The sequence below is a fragment of the Scyliorhinus torazame genome, chromosome 6 (assembly GCF_047496885.1).
Source record: "Scyliorhinus torazame isolate Kashiwa2021f chromosome 6, sScyTor2.1, whole genome shotgun sequence".
Taxonomy (NCBI): Eukaryota; Metazoa; Chordata; class Chondrichthyes; order Carcharhiniformes; family Scyliorhinidae; genus Scyliorhinus; species Scyliorhinus torazame.
Window position 1 is genome coordinate 4467619 of NC_092712.1, and position 20789 is coordinate 4488407.

At 49.0% G+C, this 20789-nt stretch overlaps 1 protein-coding gene across 1 annotated transcript in view; it reads left to right on the top strand.

Moving 5' to 3' along the window:
* Positions 1-20789, top strand: part of LOC140425665 (protein scribble homolog) — a gene marked incomplete at its 5' end in the record, with an annotated part of 1618068 nt that overhangs the window by 1299498 nt on the left and 297781 nt on the right. Inside the window, 2 exon segments of the mRNA XM_072510160.1 lie at positions 17455-17751; positions 19360-19470. Of these exon segments, the coding sequence (XP_072366261.1) occupies positions 17455-17751; positions 19360-19470 (408 nt within the window).

Genomic DNA, 20789 nt, shown 5'->3' on the forward strand with positions numbered 1-20789 from the left:
GACTGGGATCTTCAGTAATCTCAGATTGGGATCTTCAGTAATCTCAGACTGGGATCTTCAGTAATCTCAGACTGGGATCTTCAGTAATCTCAGACTGGGATCTTCAGTAATCTCAGACTGGGATCTTCAGTAATCTCAGATTGGGATCTTCAGTAATCTCAGACTGGGATCTTCAGTAATCTCAGACTGGGATCTTCAGTAATCTCAGACTGGGATCTTCAGTAATCTCAGACTGGGATCTTCAGTAATCTCAGACTGGGCTCTTCAGTAATCTCAGACAGGGATCTTCAGTAATCTCAGACTGGGATCTTCAGTAATGTCAGACTGGGCTCTACAGTAATCTCCGACTGGGATCTTCAGTAATCTCCGACTGGGATCTTCAGTAATCTCAGACTGGGCTCCTCAGTAATCTCCGACTGGGATCTTCAGTAATCTCAGACTGGGCTCCTCAGTAATCTCAGACTGGGATCTTCAGTAATCTCAGACTGGGATCTTCAGTAATCTCAGACTGGGATCTTCAGTAATCTCAGACTGGGATCTTCAGTAATCTCCGACTGGGATCTTCAGTAATCTCAGACTGGGCTCCTCAGTAATCTCCGACTGGGATCTTCAGTAATCTCAGACTGGGATCTCCAGTAATCTCAGACTGGGATCTTCAGTAATCTCAGACTGGGATCTTCAGTAATCTCAGACTGGGATCTTCAGTAATCTCAGACTGGGATCTTCAGTAATCTCAGACTGGGATCTTCAGTAATCTCAGACTGGGATCTTCAGTAATCTCAGACTGGGATCTTCAGTAATCTCAGACTGGGATCTTCAGTAATCTCAGACTGGGATCTTCGGTGATCTCAGACTGGACTCTTCAATAATCTCAGACTGGGCTCTTCAGTAATCTCAGACTGGGATCTTCAGTAATCTCAGACTGGGATCTTCAGTAATCTCAGACTGGGATCTTCAGTAATCTCAGACTGGGATCTTCAGTAATCTCAGACTGGGATCTTCAGTAATCTCCGACTGGGCTCTTCAGTAATCTCAGACTGGGCTCTACAGTAATCTCAGACTGGGATCTTCAGTAATCTCAGACTGGGATCTTCAGTAATCTCAGACTGGGATCTTCAGTAATCTCAGACTGGGATCTTCAGTAATCTCAGACTGGGATCTTCAATAATCTCAGACTGGGATCTTCAGTAATCTCAGACTGGGATCTTCAGTAATCTCAGACTGGGATCTTCAGTAATCTCAGACTGGGATCTTCAGCAATCTCAGACTGGGCTCTTCAGTAATGTCAGACTGGGATCTTCAGTAATCTCAGACTGGGCTCTACAGTAATCTCCGACTGGGATCTTCAGTAATCTCAGACTGGGCTCCTCAGTAATCTCAGACTGGGATCTTCAGTAATCTCCGACTGGGATCTTCAGTAATCTCAGACTGGGCTCTACAGTAATCTCAGACTGGGCTCTTCAGTAATCTCAGACTGGGATCTTCAGTAATCTCAGACTGGCATCTTCAGTAATCTCAGACTGGGATCTTCAGTAATCTCAGACTGGGATCTTCAGTAATCTCAGACTGGGATCTTCAGTAATCTCAGACTGGGATCTTCGGTGATCTCAGACTGGCTCTTCAGTAATCACAGACTGGGATCTTCAGTAATCTCAGACTGGGATCTTCAGTAATCTCAGACTGGGATCTTCAGTAATCTCAGACTGGGATCTTCAGTAACCTCAGACTGGGATCTTCAGTAATCACAGATTGGGATCTTCAGTAACCTCAGACTGGGATCTTCAGTAATCTCAGACTGGGATCTTCAGTAATCTCAGACTGGGATCTTCAGTAATCTCAGACTGGGATCTTCAGTAATCTCAGACTGGGATCTTCAGTAATCTCCGACTGGGATCTTCGGTAATCTCAGACTGGGGTCTTCAGTAATCTCAGACTGGGATCTTCAGTAATCTCAGACTGGGATCTTCAGTAATCTCAGACTGGGATCCTCAGTAATCTCCGACTGGGATCTTCAGTAATCTCTAACTGGGCTCATCAGTAATCTCAGACTGGGATCTTCAGTAATCTCAGACTGGGATCTTCAGTAATCTCAGACTGGGCTCTTCAGTAATCTCAGACTGGGATCTTCAGTAATCTCAGTCTGGACTCTTCAGTAATCTCAGACTGGGCTCTTCAGTAATCTCAGACTGGGATCTCCAGTAATCACAGATAGACTGGGATCTTCAGTAATCTCAGACTGGGGTCTTCAGTAATCTCAGACTGGGGTCTTCAGTAATCTCAGACTGGGATCTTCAGTAATCTCAGTCTGGACTCTTCAGTAATCTCAGACTGGGCTCTTCAGTAATCTCAGACTGGGATCTCCAGTAATCACAGATAGACTGGGATCTTCAGTAATCTCAGACTGGGCTCTTCAGTAATCTCAGACTGGGATCTTCAGTAATCTCAGACTGGGATCTTCAGTAATCTCAGACTGGGGTCTTCAGTAATCTCAGACTGGGATCTTCAGTAATCTCAGTCTGGACTCTTCAGTAATCTCAGACTGGGATCTTCAGTAATCTCAGACTGGGATCTTCAGTAATCTCAGACTGGGATCTTCAGTAATCTCAGACTGGGATCTTCAGTAATCTCAGACTGGGACCTTCAGTAATCTCCGACTGGGCTCTTCAGTAATCTCAGACTGGGATCTTCAGTCATCTCAGACTGAGATCTTCAGTAATCTCAGACTGGGATCTTCAGTAATCTCCGACTGGGATCTTCAGTAATCTCAGACTGGACTCTTCAGTAATCTCAGACTGGACTCTTCAGTAATCTCAGACTGAGATCTTCAGTAATCTCAGACTGGACTCTTCAGTAATCTCAGACTGGGATCTTCAGTAATCTCAGACTGGGATCTTCAGTAATCTCAGACTGGGATCTTCAGTAATCTCAGACTGGGCTCTACAGTAATCTCAGACTGGGATCTTCAGTAATCTCAGACTGGGATCTTCAGTAATCTCAGACTGGGCTCTTCAGTAATCTCAGACTGGGATCTTCAGCAATCTCAGACTGGGATCTTCAGTAATCTCAGACTGGGATCTTCAGTAATCTCAGACTGGGATCTTCAGCAATCTCAGACTGGGATCTTCAGTAATCTCAGACTGGGATCTTCAGTAATCTCAGACTGGGCTCCTCAGTAATCTCCGACTGGGATCTTCAGTAATCTCAGACTGGGCTCTTCAGTAATCTCAGACTGGGATCTTCAGTAATCACAGACAGGGATCTTCAGTAATCTCAGACTGGGATCTTCAATAATCTCAGACTGGGATCTTCAGTAATCTCAGACTGGGATCTTCAATAATCTCAGACTGGGATCTTCAGTAATCTCAGACTGGGATCTTCAGTAATCTCAGACTGGGATCTTCAGTAATCTCAGACTGGGCTCTTCAGTAATCTCAGACTGGGATCTTCAGTAATCTCAGACTGGGATCTTCAGCAATCTCAGACTGGGATCTTCAGTAATCTCAGACTGGGATCTTCAGTAATCTCAGACTGGGATCTTCAGTAATCTCAGACTGGGATCTTCAGCAATCTCAGACTGGGATCTTCAGTAATCTCAGACAGGGCTCTTCAGTAATCACAGACTGGGATCTTCAGTAATCTCAGACTGGACTCTTCAGTAATCTCAGACTGGGATCTTCAATAATCTCAGACTGGGATCTTCAGTAATCTCAGACTGGGATCTTCAGTAATCTCAGACTGGGATCTTCAGTAATCTCAGACAGGGCTCTTCAGTAATCACAGACTGGGATCTTCAGTAATCTCAGACTGGGCTCTTCAGTAATCTCAGACTGGGATCTTCAGTAATCTCAGACTGGGATCTTCAATAATCTCAGACTGGGATCTTCAGTAATCTCAGACTGGGATCTTCAGTAATCTCAGACAGGGCTCTTCAGTAATCTCAGACTGGGATCTTCAGTAATCTCAGACTGGGATCTTCAGTAATCTCAGACTGGGCTCTTCAGTAATCTCAGACTGGGATCTTCAGTAATCTCAGATTGGGATCTTCAGTAATCTCAGACTGGGATCTTCAGTAATCTCAGACTGGGATCTTCAGTAATCTCAGACTGGGATCTTCAGTAATCTCAGACTGGGACCTTCAGTAATCTCAGACTGGGATCTTCAGTAATCACAGACAGGGATCTTCAGTAATCTCAGACTGGGATCTTCAGTAATCTCAGACTGGGATCTTCAATAATCTCAGACTGGGATCTTCAGTAATCTCAGACTGGGATCTTCAGTAATCTCAGACTGGGATCTTCAGTAATCTCAGACTGGGACCTTCAGTAATCTCAGACTGGGATCTTCAGTAATCTCAGACTGGGATCTTCAATAATCTCAGACTGGGATCTTCAGTAATCTCAGACTGGGATCTACAGTAATCTCAGACTGGGATCTTCAGCAATCTCAGACTGGGATCTTCAGTAATCTCAGACAGGGCTCTTCAGTAATCTCAGACTGGACTCTTCAGTAATCTCCGACTGGGATCTTCAGTAATCTCAGACTGGGATCTTCAGTAATCTCAGACTGGGATCTTCAGTAATCTCAGACTGGACTCTTCAGTAATCTCCGACTGGGATCTTCAGTAATCTCAGACTGGGATCTTCAGTAATCTCAGACTGGGATCTTCAGTAATCTCCGACTGGGATCTTCAGTAATCTCAGACTGGGATCTACAGTAATCTCAGACTGGGCTCTTCAGTAATCTCAGACTGGGATCTCCAGTAATCTCAGACTGGGATCTTCAGTAATCTCAGCATGGGATCTACAGTAATCTCAGACTGGGATCTTCAGTAATCTCAGACTGGGATCTTCAGTAATCTCAGACTGGGATCTTCAGTAATCTCAGACTGGGATCTTCAGTAATCTCCGACTGGGTGTTTGATGGGGACAGTGTAGAGGGAGCTTTACTCTGTATCTAACCCCGTGCTGTACCTGTGCTGGGAGTGTTTGATGGGGACAGTGCAGAGGGAGCTTTACTCTGTATCTAACCCCGTGCTGTACCTGTGCTGGGAGTGTTTGATGGGGACAGTGTAAATGGAGCTTTACACTGTATCTAACCCCGTGCTGTACCTGTCCTGGGAGTGTTTGATGGGGACAGTGTAGAGGGAGCTTTACTCTGTAACTAACCCAGTGCTGTACCTGTCCTGGGAGTGTTTGATGGGGACAGTGTAGAAGGAGCTTTACTCTGAATCTAACCCCGTGCTGTACCTGTCCTGGGAGTGTTTGATGGGGACAGTGTAGAGGGAGCTTTACTCTGTATCTAACCCCATGCTGTACCTGTCCTGGGAGTGTTTGATGGGGACAGTGTAGAGGGAGCTTTACTCTATAACTAACCCAGTGCTGTACCTGTCCTGGGAGTGTTTGATGGGGACAGTGTAGAGGGAGCTTTACTCTGAATCTAACCCCGTGCTGTATTTGTCCTGGGAGTGTTTCATGGGGACAGTGTAGAGGGAGCTTTACTCTGTATCTAACCACGTGCTGTACCTGTCCTGGGAGTGTTTGATGGGGACTGTGTAGAGGGAGCTCACTACTCTGTATCTAACGCCGTGCTGTACCTGTCCTGGGAGTGTTTGATGGGGACAGTGTAGAGGGAGCTTTACTCTGTATCTAACCCCGTGCTGTACCTGTCCTGGGAATGTTTGATGGGGACAGTGTAGAGGGAGCTTTACTCTGTAACTAACCCAGTGCTGTACCTGTCCTGGGAGTGTTTGATGGGGACAGTGTAGAAGGAGCTTTACTCTGAATCTAACCCCGTGCTGTACCTGTCCTGGGAGTGTTTGATGGGGACAGTGTAGAGGGAGCTTTACTCTGTATCTAACCCCATGCTGTACCTGTCCTGGGAGTGTTTGATGGGGACAGTGTAGAGGGAGCTTTACTCTATAACTAACCCAGTGCTGTACCTGTCCTGGGAGTGTTTGATGGGGACAGTGTAGAGGGAGCTTTACTCTGAATCTAACCCCGTGCTGTATTTGTCCTGGGAGTGTTTCATGGGGACAGTGTAGAGGGAGCTTTACTCTGTATCTAACCACGTGCTGTACCTGTCCTGGGAGTGTTTGATGGGGACTGTGTAGAGGGAGCTCACTACTCTGTATCTAACGCCGTGCTGTACCTGTCCTGGGAGTGTTTGATGGGGACAGTGTAGAGGGAGCTTTACTCTATAACTAACCCAGTGCTGTACCTGTCCTGGGAGTGTTTGATGGGGACAGTGTAGAGGGAGCTTTACTCTGAATCTAACCCCGTGCTGTATTTGTCCTGGGAGTGTTTCATGGGGACAGTGTAGAGGGAGCTTTACTCTGTATCTAACCACGTGCTGTACCTGTCCTGGGAGTGTTTGATGGGGACTGTGTAGAGGGAGCTCACTACTCTGTATCTAACGCCGTGCTGTACCTGTCCTGGGAGTGTTTGATGGGGACAGTGTAGAGGGAGCTTTACTCTGTATCTAACCCCGTGCTGTACCTGTCCTGGGAATGTTTGATGGGGACAGTGTAGCGGGAGCTTTACTCTGTACCTAACCCCGTGCTGTTCCTGTCCTGGGAGTGTTTGATGTGTACAGTGTAGAGGGAGCTTTACTCTGTAACTAACCCAGTGCTGTACCTGTCCTGGGAGTGTTTGATGGGGACAGTGTAGCGGGAGCTTTACTCTGTATCTAACCCTGTGCTGTACCTGTCCTGGGAGTGTTTGATGGGGACAGTGAAGAGGGAGCTTTACTCTGAATCTAACCCCATGCTGTACCTGTCCTGGGAGTGTTTCATGGGGACAGTGTAGAGGGAGCTTTACTCTGTATCTAACCCCGTGCTGTACCTGTCCTGGGAGTGTTTGATGGGGACAGTGTAGAGGGAGCTTTACTCTGTATCTAATGCCGTGCTGTACCTGTCCTGGGAATGTTTGATGGGGACAGTGTAGAGGGAGCTTTACTCTGTATCTAACCCCGTGCTGTACCTGTTCTGGGAGTGTTTGATGAACAAGGGGAGGGAGTGGAGGTGATCTCAGTGTAACAGATCAGCAGTGTAGAGAATACTGATTCTTTGGGTACTCCTTGTTCCCTCTGGTGAATGGCTGCACACACCTTCCCCACCAATTCTTCCTCTCATGTTTACCAACTGTTTTTTTTGAGCTGTACAGCGATGGATCCTTTCCCTCTCTTGTTTCTGACCTGCATGTGGCTAAACAGCTGAGCACTGTGTGGTGGTGGGTTCCTGATCTCAATATTCTGACCTGGTTAACAGCATGGGTTACCAGGGCGATGGCCAATAGTAAAAGCTGTTACTGTGTGGTCAGTGGTGGCTTCTGTCTGCTCTGCGCCAGATTTTTCTGCACTCCTTTAGTCCACAGTGAAACCTCCTGTGATTGGTGCTAACCCCTCTGCTAACCCCACAGTGAAACCTCCTGTGATTGGTGCTAACCCCTCTGCTAACCCCACAGTGAAACCTCCTGTGATTGGTGCTAACCCCTCTGCTAACCCCACAGTGAAACCTCCTGTGATTGGTGCTAACCCCTCTGACCCCTCCCTTACCTGCCTTACGTTATTGATTTTCCCCCCATTTTGCTGTGGTTGTGCAGACCTGCGGGACAGATACAATCTCACCTGGGATTCATTGTGTTTGTAAGGGATGTTTCTTTCCTGCGGTCTCCATCAGTTTGAAGTACAAGCAGACGGCTCACGGTGTGATGGAAGGGGCTCCCTCAGGCTCAGTGTGACTTCAAAATGGGCAAACCTTTGGTATGTGGGTCTTTAATGACCATCCGACAATGGAGCAGAATTAGGCCACTCGGCCCATCGAGTCTGCTCCGCCATTCAATCATGGCTGATATTTTCTCATCCCCATTCTCCTGCCTTCTCCCCATAACCCCTGATCCCCTTATTGATCAAGAACCTATCTATCCCTGTCTTAAAGATACTCAGTGATTTGGCCTCCACAGCCTTCTGCGGCAAAGAGTTCCACAGATTCACCCCCCTCTGGCTGAAGAAATTCCTCCTCATCTCTGTTTTAAAGGATCGTCCGTTTAGTCTGAGATTGTGTCCTCTGCTTCTAGTTTTTCCTCCAAGTGGAAACATCCTCTCCACGTCCACTCTATCCAGGCCTCGCAGTATCCTGTAAGTTTCAATAAGATCCCCTCTCATCCTTCTCAACTCCAACGAGTACAGACCCAGAGCCCTTAACTGGGGTTTAATATCAGGTTACGATGGGGTAAACTGGGGTTTAATATCAGGTTACGATGGGGTAAACTGGGGTTTAATATCAGGTTACGATGGGGTAAACGGGTTTCATATCAGGTTACGATGGGATGAACTGAGGTTTAATAGCAGGTTACGATGGGGTAAACTGGGATTTAATATCAGGTTACGATGGGGTAAACTGCGGTTTAATATCAGGTTACGATGGGGGTAAACTGGGATTTAATATCAGGTTACGATGGGGTAAACTGGGGTTTAATATCAGCTTACGATGGGGTAAACTGGGGTTTAATATCCGGTTACGATGGGGATAAACTGGGGTTTAATATCAGTTTGTGATGGGGGTAAACTGGGGTTTAATATCAGGTTCCGATGGGGGTAAACTGGGGTTTAATATCAGGTTACGATGGGGGTAAACTGGGATTTAATATCAGGTTACGATGGGGGTAAACTGGGGTTTAATATCAGGTTACGATGGGGTAAACTGGGGTTTAATATCAGTTTGTGATGGGGGTAAACTGGGGTTTAATATCAGGTTACGATGGGTAAACTGGGGTTTAATATCCGGTTACGATGGGTAAACTGGGGTTTAATATCAGGTTACGATGGGGTAAACTGGGGTTTAATATCAGGTTACGATGGGGGTAAACTGGGATTTAATATCAGGTTATGATGGGGGTAAACTGGGGTTTAATATCAGGTTACGATGGGGGTAAACTGGGGTTTAATATCAGGTTGTGATGGGGTAAACTGGGGTTTAATATCAGGTTACGATGGGGTAAACTGGGGTTTAATATCAGGTTACGATGGGGTAAACGGGTTTAATATCAGGTTACGATGGGGGTAAACTGGGTTTAATATCAGGTTACGATGGGGTAAACTGGGGTTTAATATCAGGTTACGATGGGGTAAACTGGGGTTTAATATCAGGTTACGATGGGGTAAACTGGGGTTTAATATCAGGTTACGATGGGGGTAAACTGGGTTTAATATCAGGTTACGATGGGGTAAACTGGGGTTTAATATCAGGTTACGATGGGGTAAACTGGGGTTTAATATCAGGTTACGATGGGGTAAACGGGTTGAATATCAGGTTACGATGGGGTAAACTGTGTTTAATATCAGGTTACGATGGGGTAAACGGGTTGAATATCAGGTTACGATGGGGTAAACTGGGGTTTAATATCAGGTTACGATGGGGGTAAACTGGGGTTTAGTATCAGGTTACGATGGGGTAAACTGGGGTTTAATATCAGGTTACGATGGGGTAAACTGGGATTTAATATCAGGTTACGATGGGGTAAACTGGGGTTTAATATCAGGTTACGATGGGGTAAACTGGGTTTAATATCAGGTTACGATGGGGTAAACTGGGTTTAATATCAGGTTATGATGGGGTAAACGGGTTTAATATCAGGTTACGATGGGGTAAACGGGTTGAATATCAGGTTACGATGGGGTAAATTGGGGTTTAATATCAGGTTACGATGGGATAAACTGGGGTTTAATATCAGGTTACGATGGGGTAAACTGGGGTTTAATATCAGTTTGTGATGGGGTAAACTGGGGTTTAATATCAGGTTACGATGGGGTAAACTGGGGTTTAATATCAGGTTACGATTGGGTAAACTGAGGTTTAATATCAGGTTACGATGGGGTAAACTGAGGTTTAATATTAGGTTACGATGGGGTAAACTGGGTTTAATATCAGGTTACGATGGGGTAAACTGGGGTTTAATATCAGGTTACGATGGGGTAAACGGGTTTAATATCAGGTTATGATGGGGGTAAACTGGGGTTTAATATCAGGTTACGATGGGGTAAACGGGTTGAATATCAGGTTACGATGGGGTAAACCGGGGTTTAATATCAGGTTACGATGGGGTAAACTGGGGTTTAATATCAGGTTCCGATGGGTAAACTGGGGTTTAATATCAGGTTACGATGGGGTAAACTGGGGTTTAATATCAGGTTACGATGGGGTAAACTGGGGTTTAATATCAGGTTACGATGGGGGTAAACTGGGGTTTAATATCAGGTTACGATGGGGTAAACTGGGGTTTAATATCCGGTTACGATGGGGATAAACTGGGATTTAATATCAGTTTGTGATGGGGTAAACTGGGGTTTAATATCAGGTTACGATGGGGTAAACTGGGGTTTAATAGCAGGTTACGATGGGGTAAACTGGGGTTTAATATCAGGTTACGATGGGGGTAAACTGAGGTTTAATGTCAGGTTACGATGGGCTAAACGGGTTGAATATCAGATTACGATGGGGTAAACTGGGGTTTAATATCAGGTTACGATGGGGTAAACTGGGGTTTAATATCAGGTTACGATGGGGGTAAACCGAGGTTTAATATCAGGTTACGATGGGGTAAACTGGGGTTTAATAGCAGGTTACGATGGGGTAAACTGGGGTTTAATATCAGGTTACGATGGGGGTAAACTGAGGTTTAATATCAGGTTACGATGGGGGTAAACTGGGGTTTAATATCAGGTTACGATGGGGTAAACGGGTATAACATCAGGTTACGATGGGGTAAACGGGTTGAATATCAGGTTCCGATGGGTAATCTGGGGTTTAATATCAGGTTACGATGGGGTAAACTGGGGTTTAATATCAGGTTACGATGGGGGTAAACTGGGGTTTAATATCAGGTTACGATGGGGTAAACGGGTTGAACATCAGGTTACGATGGGGTAAACGGGTTGAATATCAGGTTCCGATGGGTAAACTGGGGTTTAATATCTGGTTACGATGGGGTAAACTGGGGTTTAATATCAGGTTACGATGGGGTAAACTGGGTTTTAATATCAGGTTACGATGGGGGTAAACTGGGGTTTAATATCAGGTTATGATGGGGTAAACTGGGGTTTAATATCAGGTTACGATGGGGTAAACTGGGGTTTAATATCAGGTTACGATGGGGTAAACTGGGGTTTAATATCAGGTTACGATGGGGTAAATGGGTTTAATATCAGGTTACGATGGGGGAGGGGGGGTGACGAGGAGATGGTGGTGTAACGGGAATGTCCCTGGAAGAGTATTCCCGAGGCTCCCAAACAAGAATTTGAATCCCACCCGGCCCCTGGCGGTATTTGAATTCCATCAGTAACCTGGAATAGAAAGCTAACCTCGGTACTGATGGCCACGAAACCATTGTCAATGAAACGCCGTCTGGGTCACTAGTGTCCTTCAGGGAGGGAAATCTGCCGTCCTTACCCCGTCTGGCCTGCATGTGACTCCAGACCCACACCAATGGGTTTGAGTCTTAACTACCCCCCACCCCAACCAGCCGAGCAAGTCACTCCGTTCAAGGGAAAGATTAAAGAATAAAAAGTCTTGGATCGATGCACAGATTGAATAATTTTGACAATTAATTGTGATGGTTTGGCAATCTGAAGGGACGGTGGAAGCAGATTGAATGGGAACTTTCAAAAAGGATTTATTCTAGAAAAGGGTGAATTTGCAGGTTTCTTCAGGAAAAGCAGAGAAGTGTGATTAATTGGATTGCTCTTTCCAAGTGCTGGCACAGGAGGACTTACTGTCTTATTCTGTGCTCCGGATGTGAGGTAGGGATTCAGTCGGCTAGAAATCAATTTGCTCTGGTGGGGAATCCAGATCTGGGAAGCATAACCTTAAAATTCAAACCAAGCTGTTCAGGGTGAAATGGGAGCACATTTTCACACACAAGCTGCGGCAAGCTGCAACTCCTCCCAATAGGCTGTCCGACTGCTAAAGGGGGTCAATGAAGACTGAGCGAGGCGAGTAAATGGGATTGTGATGGCGATCAGCCATCATCTAAAGGAAGGTAGAAAGGGCTCTCCCGTCTCTATAAATTCCTCTGCCCCAGGTGAAGGCTGTGTGTAACATGCCTCTGTCACTGAGAGCCTTCGTCAGTCCACCCACCAAACTGCAGGAGCCATTTCAAACTGATGGGACCTGAGTAAAAGCCCCAGTGGGATCCTAACTGTCCAGCATCCTGCAACCCGCACACCTGCCAGCTCAGCTGGCTGAGAGTGTGTGACCGTGTGTGTGTCAGTGTGTGACTGTGTGTGTGTGACTGGTGTGTGTGTGACTGTGTGTGTGTCAGTGTGTGTCTGGAAACACTTTTCCAACCCTTTCTCCCTCAGAACACAGCTCTTAGTATTGCCATTCTTGTATTACTGCACTCACTCAGTCCCTACCATCTGACAGTGCAGCGCTCCCTCAGTACTGACCCTCTGACAGTGCGGCGCTCCCTCAGTACTGACCCTCTGACAGTGCAGCACTCCCTCAGTACTGACCCTCTGACAGTGCAGCACTCCCTCTGTACTGACTCTCTGACAGTGCGGCGCTCCCTCAGTACTGACCCGCTGACAGTGCGGCACTACCTCAGTACTGACCCTCTGACAGTGCGGCACTCCCTCAGTACTGACCCTCTGACAGTGCGGCACTCACTCAGTACTGACCCTCTGACAGTGCGGCACTCCCTCAGTACTGACCCTCTGACAGTGCGGCACTCCCTCAGTACTGACCCTCTGACAGTGCGGCACTCCCTCAGTACTGACCCTCTGACAGTACGGCGCTCCCTCAGTACTGACCCTCTGACAGTGCAGCACTCCCTCAGTACTGACCCTCTGACAGTGCAGCACTCCCTCAGTACTGACCCTCTGACAGTGCAGCACTCCCTCAGTACTGACCCTCTGACAGTGCATCACTCCCTCAGTACTGACCCTCTGACAGTGCGGCACTCACTCAGTACTGACCCTCTGACAGTTCAGCACTCCCTCAGTACTGACCCTCTGAGAGTGCAGCGCTCCCTCAGTACTGACCCTCTGACAGTGCGGCACTCACTAGTAATGACCCTCTGACAGTGCAGCTCTCCCTCAGTACTGACCCTCTGACAGTGCAGCTCTCCCTCAGTACTGACCCTCTGACAGTGCAGCACTGCCTCAGTACTGACCCTCTGACAGTGCGGCACTCCCTCAGTACTGACCCTCTGACAGTGCAGCTCTCCCTCAGTACTGACCCTCTGACAGTACGGCGCTCCCTCAGTACTGACCCTCTGACAGTGCAGCACTCCCTCAGTACTGGCCCTCTGACAGTGCAGCACTCCCTCAGTACTGACCCTCTGACAGTGCAGCACTCCCTCAGTACTGACCCTCTGACAGTGCAGCACTCCCTCAGTTCTGACCCTCTGACAGTGCAGCAATCCCTCAGTACTGACCCTCTGACAGTGCGGCACTTACTAGTAATGACCCTCTGACAGTGCAGCTCTCCCTCAGTACTGACCCTCTGACAGTGCAGCTCTCCCTCAGTACTGACCCTCTGACAGTGCAGCACTGCCTCAGTACTGACCCTCTGACAGTGCGGCACTCCCTCAGTACTGACCCTCTGACAGTGCGGCACTCACTCAGTACTGACCCTCTGACAGTGCAGCTCTCCCTCAGTACTGACCCTCTGACAAAGAACAAAGAACAAAGAAATGTACAGCACAGGAACAGGCCCTTCGGCCCTCCAAGCCCGTGCCGACCATACTGCCCGACTAAACTACAATCTTCTACACTTCCTGGGTCCGTATCCTTCTATTCCCATCCTATTCATATATTTGTCGAGATGCCCCTTAAATGTCCCTATCGTCCCTGCCTCCACTACCTCCTCCGGTAGTGAGTTCCAGGCACCCACTACCCTCTGCGTAAAAAACTTGCCTCGTACATCTACTCTAAACCTTGCCCCTCTCACCTTAAACCTATGCCCCCTAGTAATTGACCCCTCTACCCTGGGGAAAAGCCTCTGACTATCCACTCTGTCTATGCCCCTCATAATTTTGTATACCTCTATCAGGTCGCCCCTCAACCTCCTTCGTTCCAGTGAGAACAAACCGAGTTTATTCAATCGCTCCTCATAGCTTATGCCCTCCATACCAGGCAACATTCTGGTAAATCTCTTCTGCACCCTCTCTAAAGCCTCCACATCCTTCTGGTACTGTGGCGACCAGAATTGAACACTATACTCCAAGTGTGGCCTAACTAAGGTTCTATACAGCTGCAACATGACTTGCCAATTCTTATACTCAATGCCCCGGCCAATGAAGGCAAGCATGCCGTATGCCTTCTTGACTACCTTCTCCACCTGTGTAGCCCCTTTCAGTGATCTGTGGACCTGTACTCCTAGATCTCTTTGACTTTCAATACTCTTGAGGGTTCTACCATTCACTGTATATTCCCTACCTGCATTAGCCCTTCCAAAATGCATTACCTCACATTTGTCCAGGTTAAACTCCATCTGCCATCTCTCCGCCCAAGTCTCCAGACAATCTAAATCCTGCTGTATCCTCAGACAGTCCTCATCGCTATCCGCAATTCCACCAACCTTTGTGTCGTCTGCAAACTTACTAATCAGACCAGTTACATTTTCCTCCAAATCATTTATATATACTACAAAGAGCAAAGGTCCCAGCACTGATCCCTGTGGAACACCACTGGTCACAGCCCTCCAATTAGAAAAGCATCCCTCCATTGCTACCCTCTGCCTTCTATGGCCTAGCCAGTTCTGTATCCACCTTGCCAGTTCACCCCTGATCCCGTGTGACTTCACCTTTTGTACTAGTCTACCATGAGGGACCTTGTCAAAGGCCTTACTGAAGTCCATATAGACAACATCTACTGCCCTACCTGCATCAATCATCTTAGTGACCTCCTCGAAAAACTCTATCAAGTTAGTGAGACACGACCTCCCCTTCACAAAACCGTGCTGCCTCTCACTAATACGTCCATTTGCTTCCAAATGGGAGTAGATCCTGTCTCGAAGAATTCTCTCCAGTAATTTCCCTACCACTGAAGTAAGGCTCACCGGCCTGTAGTTCCCGGGATTATCCCTGCCACCCTTCTTAAACAGAGGAACAACATTGGCTATTCTCCAGTCCTCCGGGACATCCCCTGAAGACAGCGAGGATCCAAAGATTTCTGTCAAGGCCTCAGCAATTTCCTCTCCAGCCTCCTTCAGTATTCTGGGGTAGATCCCATCCGGCCCTGGGGACTTATCTACCTTAATATTTTTTAAGACACCCAACACCTCGTCTTTTTGGATCACAATGTGACCCAGGCTATCTACACCCCCTTCTCCAGACTCAACATCTACCAATTCCTTCTCTTTGGTGAATACTGATGCAAAGTATTCATTTAGTACCTCGCCCATTTCCTCTGGCTCCACACAGTGCAGCTCTCCCTCAGTACTGACCCTCTGACAGTACGGCGCTCCCTCAGTACTGACCCTCTGACAGTGCAGCACTCCCTCAGTACTGACCCTCTGACAGTGCAGCACTCCCTCAGTACTGACCCTCTGACAGTGCAGCACTCCCTCAGTACTGACCCTCTGACAGTGCAGCACTCCCTCAGTACTGACCCTCTGACAGTGCGGCACTCACTCAGTACTGACCCTCTGACAGTTCAGCACTCCCTCAGTACTGACCCTCTGAGAGTGCAGCGCTCCCTCAGTACTGACCCTCTGACAGTGCAGCACTCCCTCAGTACTGACCCTCTGACAGTGCGGCACTCCCTCAGTACTGACCCTCTGACAGTACGGCGCTCCCTCAGTACTGACCCTCTGACAGTGCAGCACTCCCTCAGTACTGACCCTCTGACAGTGCAGCACTCCCTCAGTTCTGACCCTCTGACAGTGCAGCAATCCCTCAGTACTGACCCTCTGACAGTGCGGCACTCACTAGTAATGACCCTCTGACAGTGCAGCTCTCCCTCAGTACTGACCCTCTGACAGTGCAACTCTCCCTCAGTACTGACCCTCTGACAGTGCAGCACTGCCTCAGTACTGACCCTCTGACAGTGCGGCACTCCCTCAGTACTGACCCTCTGACAGTGCGGCACTCACTCAGTACTGACCCTCTGACAGTGCAGCTCTCCCTCAGTACTGACCCTCTGACAGTGCAGCTCTCCCTCAGTACTGACCCTCTGACAGTACGGCGCTCCCTCAGTACTGACCCTCTGACAGTGCAGCGCTCCCTCAGTACTGACCCTCTGACAGTGCAGCACTCCCTCAGTACTGACCCTCTGAAAGTGCAGCACTCCCTCAGTACTGATCCTCTGACAGTGCGGCACTCCCTCAGTACTGACCCTCTGACAGTGCGGCACTCCCTCAGTACTGACCCTCTGACAGTGCGGCACTCCCTCAGTACTGACCCTCTGACAGTGCGGCACTCACTCAGTACTGACCCTCTGACAGTGCGGCACTCCCTCAGTATTGACCCTCTGACAGTGCAGCACTCCCTCAGTACTGACCCTCTGACAGTGCGGCACTCCCTCAGTACTGACCCCCTGACAGTGCAGCACTCCCTCAGTATTGACCCTCTCACAGTGCAGCACTCCCTCAGTACTGACCCTCTGACAGTGCAGCACTCCCTCAGTACTGACCCTCTGACAGTGCAGCACTCCCTCAATACTGACCCTCTGACAGTGCAGCACTCCCTCAGTACTGACTCTCTGACAATGCAGCACTCCCTCAATACTGACCCTCTGACAGTGCAGAGCTCCCTCAGTACTGACCCTCTGACAGTGCACCACTCCCTCAATACTGACCTTCTGACAGTGCAGCACACCCTCACTACTGAGCCTCTGACCGTGCTGCACTCCCTCAGGACTGACTTCTGACAGTGTGGCACTCCCTCAGTACTGACCCTCTGACAGTGCGACACTCCCTCAGTATTGACCCTCTGACAGTACGGCACTCCCTCAGTACTGACTCTCTGACAGTGCGGCTCTCCCACAGTACTGACACTCTGACAGTGCGGCACTCCCTCAGTACTGACCATCTGACAGTGCGGCACCCCCTCAGTAATGACCGTCTGACGGTGTGGCACTCCCTCAGTACTGACCCCCTGACAGTGCGGCACTCCCTCAGTACTGACCCTCTGACAGTGCAGCACTCCCTCAGTACTGACCCTCTGAAAGTGCAGCACTCCCTCAGTACTGACCCTCTGACAGTGCAGCACTCCCTGAGATGGGACGGTCAGCTTGGAAAGTGGTCAGGTCCTTTTGACTCCTCAGGGCGGTGACAATATTTTCTGTCCTATCGAGGATTTCCAGCTCAGTCGATGCTCATCGCCTACCTTTACCCATTTGTGTGCTTGTTGTCCTGGACGCTTGCGAATGAGCCGCTGGAGCAGGATTGTGGGCAGGTTATGGGGTTGCTACCCACGGTTCGATGTGAACTGACTGCAGGTTTGCGCATGTTTGCAGATCAATGGGGTAGAGATGGCAGAGGCCAGGCATGATCAGGCAGTAGCGCTTCTTACGGGCACAGCACCCACCATCACCATGGTAGTAGAACGCGAGATGTCAGAATTAGACAAGTCTACAGATGGCGTGACCACAGGAGACGGCTCCCCGACTCTACACCGAGCAAGGTCGTACTCTCCGCCCCCCCCAGGACAGACGCACGGAGAGGATTACCAGGACACCGTGATTGAGGAGACCGTGACTCAGCCGAACCAGCCGTCTGTCAACTTCAGCACCGAGGACGAATATCCAGTGGAGGTAAGAGTGTGGGCGCGGGATGGTTGAAGGGGTGGAGGAGTGGGGGTGGGTGTACGTTTGAAGGGTTTATTACCCCCTGCGGGTCAGCAGTGGTGCGGGTCTCACAGAATCCGAGAAAGGTTACAGTGCCTTTGGTGTCTGTACCGACTCTCCAAACGAGCAGCGTGACTCAGACCATTCCCCTGCCTTCCCCCCCGACCCCGCACCTTGTTTCTCTTCCAGAAATCACCTGCCCGTTGAACGGCGCATTGACCCAGCCTCCACTACACATTCCAGACCCCAACCGCTGGCTGGGTGGAAACCTCCTTTCTCGCATCACATTTCCTTCTTTTGCAAATCACTTAAAGTCTGTGCCCTTGTTACGCTGGCTTTTAAAGCAGACCAAGGCAGGCCAGCAGCACGGTTCAATTCCCGTACCAGCCTCCCCGAACAGGCGCCGGAATGTGGCGACTAGGGGCTTTTCACAGTAACTTCATTTGAAGCCTACTTGTGGCAATAAGCGATTTTCATTCATTTCATTTCATTTCATTCATTTCTTGATCCTTTTTCGAGGGGGGACAGTTTCTCCCGCTCCACTCTGCCCAGCCCCCTCATGATTTTGAACATCTCGATTAAATCTCAGCCTCCTCCTCTCCAAGGACAACCTCTCCAATCTATCCTCATCACTGAAGTTTCTAATCCCTGGAATCATCCTTGTAAACCTCCCCTGCGCTCTCTCCAATGTGTTCACATCCTTCCTATAGTGTGGGGTGCTGAGAAGTGTTCACAATGTTCCAGCTGAGGTCTAACTAGTGTCTTGTTTAAGTTCAGTATAACCTCCTTGTTCTTGTACTCTATGCCTCTGTTAATAAAGCCCAGAATACTGTCAGCTTTATTGCTCTCTCCACTTGTCCACCAACCTTCAATGATCTCTGCACAGATACACCCTGTTCTGCTCCTGTTCCGCTGAAGAATTTTACCCCTGATTTTATGTTCTCTCTCCATGGCCTTCCGACCAAAACCACCTCGTACTGGACAAAGGGTCACCTGGACTCGAAACGTTCGCTCTTTTCTCTTCCTTCAGATGCTGCCAAACCTGCTGAGATTTTCCAGCATTTTCTTTTTGGCATCTCATCCTTCTCCTCATTGAAGTTCATTTCCTTCCAGTCTGCCCACTTCACCCACTTGTCCGTCTCTTTTTGAAGTTCTGCTTCCAAGGGTCTATTGCACCCTGCAAAGTGGGCAAAGACATTATTACCACCTGTGAGAAATAATGTTTGGAAAAGGGGACATTACCAAATGAGAACATTGGTGGTGAGTTTGTGTTGGCACGGTGACATGGTGGCACAGTGGGTAGCATTGCTGTCTGACTGCGCCAGGGACCCGGGTTCGATTCCAGCTTGGGTCACTGTCTGTGTGGAGATTGCACATTCTCCCCGTGTCTGGTTTCCTTTGGGTGCTCACCGTCCAAAGACGCGCAGGTTAGGTGGGGTCGCATGGATAGGGCGGGGGAGTCGGCCTCGGTCGGGTGCTCTTTCAGAAGGTCACTGCAGACTCAATGGGCTGAGTGGCCTCCTTTTGCACTGGAGGGATTCTCTGTAAGTTGTTCTGAATTGTTTCTGACTCTAGGAGATCATGTTGCTGAAGACAGGAGGAGCCCTGGGTCTCAGTATCGTCGGAGGAAGTGACCATGCCAGCCACCCGTTCGGGATCCACGAACCGGGGGTCTTCATCTCCAAGGTAAAAAGAGCAGAATACCACCCATCTTCCTGTGCATGGCCTGCTCTGGGGCTAACTGTGCAGCTGAACAGGAAGTGGAATTAGTTTGGGATTGATATTAATTTGGGATTGATACAGGGCTGCGGGGACAGAGTGGTGCAGTGAGCATTAACCATAGAATTTACAGTGCAGAAGGAGGCCATTCGGCCCATCGAGTCTGCACTGGCTCTTGGAAAGAGCACCCTACCCAAGGTCAACACCTCCACCCCATCCCCACAACCCAGTAACCCCACCCAACACCAAGGGCAATTTTGGACACTAAGGGCAATTTAGCGTGGCCAATCCACCTAACCTGCACATCTTTGGACTGTGGGAGGAAACCGGAGCACCCGGAGGAAACCCACGCAGACACGGGGAGGATGTGCAGATTCCGCACAGACAGTGACCCAAGCCAGAATCGAACCTGGGACCCTGGAGCTGTGAAGCAATTGTGCTATCCACAATGCAACCGTGCTCCCCTAAGTTTGGGATTGATATTCATTTGGGATTGATACAGGGCTTTTTAAAAATTCATTTACGGGATGTGGGTGTCGCTGGTCAGGCCAGCATTTATCCCCCATCCCTAGTTGCCCTTCACAAGGTGGGGGTGAGCTGCCTTCTTTAATTGCTGCAGACCTGATGTGTAGGTACACCCACTGTGCTGTTGGAGAGGGAGTTTCAGGATGTTGCCCCAGCGACAGTGAAGGAACGGCGATATATTTCCCAGTCAGGGTGCTGAGTGACTTGGAGGGGAGCCTCCAGGTGGTGGGGTTCCCAGGTATCTGCTGCTCTTGTCCTTCTAGATGGTAGTGGTCGTGGGTTTGGAAGGTGCTGTCTGAGGATCCTTGGTGAGTTACTGCAGTGCATCTTGTAGATGGTACACACGGCTGTCACTGTGCGTCGGTGGGGGAGGGAGTGAATGTTTGTCGAAGGGGAGCAATCAAGCGGCTGCTTTGTCCTGGATGGTGTTGAGCTTCTTGAGTGTTGTTGGAGCCGCGCTCATCCAGGCAAGTGGAGAGTGGTCCCTCGCTCCTGACTTGTGCCTTGTCGATGGTGGACAGGCTTTGGGAGTCAGGAGGTGAGTTACTCGCTGTAGGATTCCCAGCCTCTGACCTGCCCTGGTAGCCACAGTATTAATGTGTCTGGGTCCAGTTCAGTTTCTGATCAATGGTAACCCCCAGGATGTTGATTGTGGGGATTCAGCGATGGTAATGACATTGAATGTCAAGGGGCGATGGTTAGATCCTCTCTTGTCGGAGATGGTCATTGCCTGGCACTTGTGTGGTGTGAATGTAACTTGC